Below are 5,701 nucleotides of genomic sequence, written 5' to 3' on the forward strand. Positions count from 1 at the left end.
TCAGCAACTGACCCAAACAGAGATTCATGGAGCAGATGCCAGGAAACATCTTCTACTACTGCTGTATGTCCTGTAAAGATGGTCTTCGCATCCACCACTTTTCCTTCCTTTGGAACAGCACTGATGTCCCATAGGCAGATGGTATGGTCATCTGAAGCACTAAGTAAGTGCCCACTAAGATTCGGGTTCCAAGAAAGCCCATAGCCTTCTTTCTGATGTCCACGGAGATGCAAGTCTGGGTTGCACTCTCCAGAGGGGTCTGGTTTAGAAGGATGCTTTGTATAGTCAAAAACAAGAACATCACTGGATGGTGTCTTTGTTGCAATGATGCAAGGGTTCTGGGGCATGTTATGGGCCCTGTTTATTTCTCCTTCATGGTTGATCTTAATTTCTATTTCAATTTTCCCACTAACTGAGCCAAAACCTCCAAATTCTCCTTTCTCACTGTTGTAGTGTGACGCATCAAACTGGGCATCATCATTAGGGAGCTGTATGCTGGCTATCATGAGGTGGTTTTGTTCATCTGATGTATGTGTCCCCAGGACAAGTCAATGAATGCTGAAATCCTTCCCTTCTGGTCTGGTTACATCTGGAAGCCACTGTGCTGTTAGGCTGGGCCACTCCAGAGCATGGGTCATCACCAAGTCATAAAGAAACGGTGTATTCTTTTTCCATATCTTGTGCTCCTCGTTGATCACACGTTCTTCCACTGCATCATCAAAGGCTGCTTCCTTGTCAGCCATGGTGGCAGGAAAGGCTGAGGACCCTACGGCTGAACCTACAAATCCAACTCTTAAGGTATTTTAGTTATCATTATTTGGATTTCAAGTGTTACTCTCAAAAACAACATCTGAATGCAGAATAATAGAATTGCTGGTCACGACAATGACAATAATTTTTCAGTGAGTTGTTCTTTCTAATCCTGGTAATTTTCAAAATTTATAACCATAAAAATAACCCAGGTCCTGCCTAATATCCCTGATATCATGCTTGCCTCTGAGATAATTGAGAGAAATAAAATAATTTCAACTTTATTTCATGGTATTTCAGAAGGTTCATTCATCCCTCCTAGGAAGTGATAATCAAGAATGGTCATTAAGGAGAAAAATAAAATGCACATTAGGGGATTTGGAGATAGAAATGATGCTGAAAACAATAAAATAATCACCAAATCTAGTGACAACTTACCGAAATCTTTGGAGTTGACACCGATGTTGTATTCATGAAAAAAAGTTAAAAATGGACATATTGTTGGCTTCTGTTGAATACCATATCTTCCTGACATTCACAACTCATATGATATTATAACTATACTTCTTTTAAAATTATGATAAATTGGATTTTTATTAGCTCAGAAATATAAAGAGTATTTACCTTCTCCCTGTAAATACCTCCCACTTATTCCTAAGTTAATATTTGAAAGTACTTAGAATATTGATTGGATGATAATAAAACATTGAGGTAGGTAGGCAGGTAGGCAGGCAGGCAGATGAGTGGGCAGGCAGGCAGGTGGGAGGGCAAGCAGGCAGATAGATGATATATAGATAGATAGATAGATAGATAGGCAGACATTGTTAATTTTCGTTGTGAATAATCTCTCCAAACTGTAGAGTACTGTTATCTTTCCAAGTCAGATCCAGTCTTCCAAAAAGTCCCTTTGTCCTTAAGCCACTGAAACAGAATAAACAATATTGAAATTTCTTGTTCATATGTAGGTAGATATGATGCGTCCTAGCAATTTTCTCCTCATCCAATCACAGAGCTAATATGCTCTTATGACAGATTAACATGAATCTGCTCTCCCCAATGTCTATATAAGTAGGAAAAATCAGTAATGTTATTATTAATAAAACAACTAAATTAATCTATCCTATAATAGAATTGATGATTAGATACAACTATTTAAATGAGAATATTTCTTTCTTGACAAAGAATTTGAAACTAAATCTCAGTGAACAGTATAATATTATTGAGGGTGAAAAAACACATTCCAACTGAAAATTTCCTAAGCTACTTGAATACAGAAAGACTCAACATTACCAGCTACATCAGAGCATTAAGAATGAAGAATTTCAGGGCCGGGGAGATAGCTCAGTAGAGTAAGTGCTTGCCTGGCAAGAGCAAGGGCCTGAATTCAATCTCTGGTTTGGGGAAAAAAAAAAAGAATGAAGAACTTCATAGACAACATGAAGCACTGAAATTCCTCAAGCCAACTGCTAGCATATCCTGGAGATCCAGTTCTTGACATTCTAGTGATTTTATCAGGGGATGTAGCCACTGACTAAGAAATTTCTTTATATGCATTTAATTGTTTTATTATATTTATTTAGAGTACTCACAAACTCAGTTCTATCAAAAAGAATCAACATATTGAGAATATAAGCTCATAGTTTTTCTTTGTTGCTGAAATATATGAAACTTCCCAAATTATATTCTTCTAAGCAGCTTTCTGTGCATTTATCAGTGATGATTGCCAAGTTTTAAACTTAATTTGAAGCAGATGAAATACTTTGAAGCAGCACATTAACATCTTTGGATTGACTCACAACTGGCTTAAAATTACAATTTAAAAGTGTTTAACCATAAAATAATGTGCCATTAATAAGCCAGTTTATCTATCCTCTGTCAAGCTAATTATCGTTTCTAACAACTTCTAAAATTAAGCTGAAATTTTAAGTAGAGACACTAAGTAAAAAAGACACTCAAAAAGTAACTTTGAAATGTTGTTCATTCCTATGGTTTGTTTTGGAAAGAAATGAGCGTAATTTTCCTAAATTCATATAAGTCAGTCCTACAGCAATTGATCACGCTTTTCTGTGCGGAGGAAGGAAAGAGGAAAAGAGAGAAACAAAACAAGGTGAGCTGAAAACTAAGAAAGATAATTTAAGGAACTGCTAGGCTAGGGCAGCAGTTCTGGTAAGAATGTCACTGGAGGGTCATCTGAAGCAACAGACCTGGTAAGAATGTCACTGGAGGGTCGTCAGTATCACCCTTTCGCAAAGAACAGCCCGTTCTTGACTGAGTAGGTTCAGTTTCTGCTTCGGAAGATGCAGAACATTTCTTCCAAAGGAGAACAGATCTAAGTCTTGCTGTCAAATCAGAATCATTTTACAAAGAAAACAAAAGCAGCCTAACAGTGAGTACTTCTGTACATTGTTTCCCAGCAGCTAAACATTAAATGGATTAGATAAATAATTACAGAGTCAAGATGGTATTCTCTTTATGTTCTATACAGTTAGTGAATGTCTGTGAATTATAAAACTCTGGAGACATAGCTACAAGAAAACTTTCAAGCCATGTCAAAGAGAAAAAAGGAACACAAATGTCACATATTTACATATAGTCTTGTATTTTATAATTACACATGTATATTTCTTTAAAAATGTAGCATGTGCATTAGAAAAAATATTGGTAGAATATGTGGGACTATGGCACATACCTGTAATCCCAGTGCTCAGGAGGCTGAGGCAGGGGAATCACTGTGATTTTAAGGCCATCTTGGGCTACAAAGTGAGTTCAAGTCCAGCCTTAACTGTAGAGAGAAACCTTGTCTCAAAAAAACATTTTAAAGAGAGAAAGGAAGAAGAAAGGAAGAAGAAAGAAAGAAGAAGAAGAAGAAGAAGAGAGAGAGAGAGAGAGAGAGAGAGAGAGAGAGAGAGAGAAAGAAAGAAAGAAAGAAAGAAAGAAAGAAAGAAAGAAAGAAAGAAAGAAAGAAAGAAAGAAAGAAAGAAAGAGGATGTGGATGATTACTAAATGAAATTGACTAAATGTTTGTGTATTTCAAATTAATATTCTAAAATCCTAATCCCCGAAATGAGGGCATATGGAGGTACAGCTTTTGTGAAAAGATTAAGTTTTTCTGCCTTGTGAAGATATGAGAAGCTGACTGTTTCCAGTTGAGAAGAGAACCCTTACAAGGTTCAGATTGCAGGATTGTGAGAGATAAATTCCTCTTTTTATAAGCCATACAGTATAGTAAACTTTATTGTTACAATTAGTTATATTCTAACTGTATAGAATATAAAGGGAGAAGGACCTTTCTGATCTCAAGAAAAAAATCAGTAAGCGTTCTATGCACCTGAACTGACATTACCCAATTTAAATGCTTGGCTCATAAATATACAGCTTTCTGGAAGAGGTGCTGGAGTTAGGAAGGATTGGTGCTTCTCCAACTCTGAAAATTATGTATTTATCAATACTTCTGAAGTATAATATTATTGTCATAGGTGGAAGATTTCCACACAGATCATCATTTTATGGAGAAAAAAGTTACAGTTACAGCTAGATACTGATATATAAAGGTATAAATAAAGCCTCAAATAATAAAGTGGTGGATGTTTTTTAAAAAGATGAGACAGTGATCATGGTAAGGAAATGAATGATTAGATTAAATGTTATTATAGTAACTCATTTATATAATAAATTGATTTATAATTGTCACTTCCATGGATAGCATTACCTGAAATTTAAGGCTCAATTCTTTCAGGGGAATGATTACTTATGAAAAGTTTTACTTTACCTTTCTTATTTCCAGTTAAAAATAATTTCCTAACGTAGCTGGAGAGATAGATCAGTGATCTACACCCTTGCCTGGCAAGCACAAGGACCCGGGTTCAATTCTCAGTACTGCATTCCATGCCAGCCCCAAAACCCTCCTGTGCTGGCCATTAAAACTGGAGCACGCCTATAATCCTAGCACTAGGGAGGCTGAGAAAGGAGAATCACTGAGTCGAAGCTATGTAGTAAGACTTTGTGGTAAATAAATAAATAAATAATGAGCCTAATAAAACAAATACCTACTTATCTATCAGGAGCACATATGTAACAAACATTAACATCTATTAACTATATTTTAAAGTAATCTTTTCCTGAAGCAGAGAATATTAAAAGACAAGCAAATTCACCACACACACATAACTAAATAATGCAACATAAAATGTCTGTGTTCAGGTAGCCACCTCAAGTTCAGTAGAACTCAACCAATACCCAACAAAAGAGTTCCTTGTACCCAGACTCACTACTATTCATTCTTACCTTGAATTCTGATACCATAGAAGGCTTTGGTTTGCATTAATTACTGTATGAATTAAAATGTAGCATGTTCAGAGACTGGATGATTTTGCTCAAAATTATGTGACATGAATTTAAGTTTTTGCATGTAGCAATAGTCCATTTAGTTAAATTATTGTTCATACCTGTTCAGGGGGCAAAGGTTAGATTCCTCTCTCACTGGTCAACACTAGACATGTGTGCAGCAACAAGTTGGAAGATCTTGTTTATATCTTTTGAATATAACATAATTGTGGTGGATTAAGTAACGGGCAACTTGTAACACCCAGCTGTACTGAAATAACATGGTGCTGGGTGTGGAAGGTCCCCTGAAGATTATTGCCAACAACATAAAAGGAGAATTGGAGGGGATGGTGATGCATTGTTGATACTCCTGGAGAAGCTTGTCTTGCTGGCTTCCCTGGTACAAACTCGGCTATTCTTATGGGTGGAGGAGCTTGGGTCCTCATTGTCACTGAGGATGGTTGCAGTTCTCTTTGGGAGAGCTCTGGTCTTTATCTTGTGCATCCCTTCCTAGCTCCAATGCAGACACCTCAGCCTGCTGGCACAGATCCTTCATCCTTCTGCTGCAGATGCAGACTTTGCAGCTTTCATCACTGAACTTTGGTTCTTTGCAAGGTGGGTCCTTGAT

General features: G+C 36.7%; 1 protein-coding gene across 1 annotated transcript in view; it reads right to left on the reverse strand.

The window, feature by feature from the left end:
- The window catches only part of LOC101576770 (histone-binding protein RBBP4-like), a 6,232-nt gene extending 5,482 nt beyond the window's left edge, over window positions 1–750 (reverse strand). The window contains exon 1 of the mRNA XM_023718523.1: window positions 6–750. Within this exon, the coding sequence (XP_023574291.1) occupies window positions 6–506 (501 nt within the window). The 5' untranslated portion in view covers window positions 507–750. The remainder of the gene's footprint in view (window positions 1–5) is intronic.
- Window positions 751–5,701: the final 4,951 nt, after the last annotated feature.

Source organism: Octodon degus, unplaced genomic scaffold (assembly GCF_000260255.1).
Source record: "Octodon degus isolate 3935 unplaced genomic scaffold, OctDeg1.0 scaffold00059, whole genome shotgun sequence".
Classification (NCBI taxonomy): Eukaryota; Metazoa; Chordata; class Mammalia; order Rodentia; family Octodontidae; genus Octodon; species Octodon degus.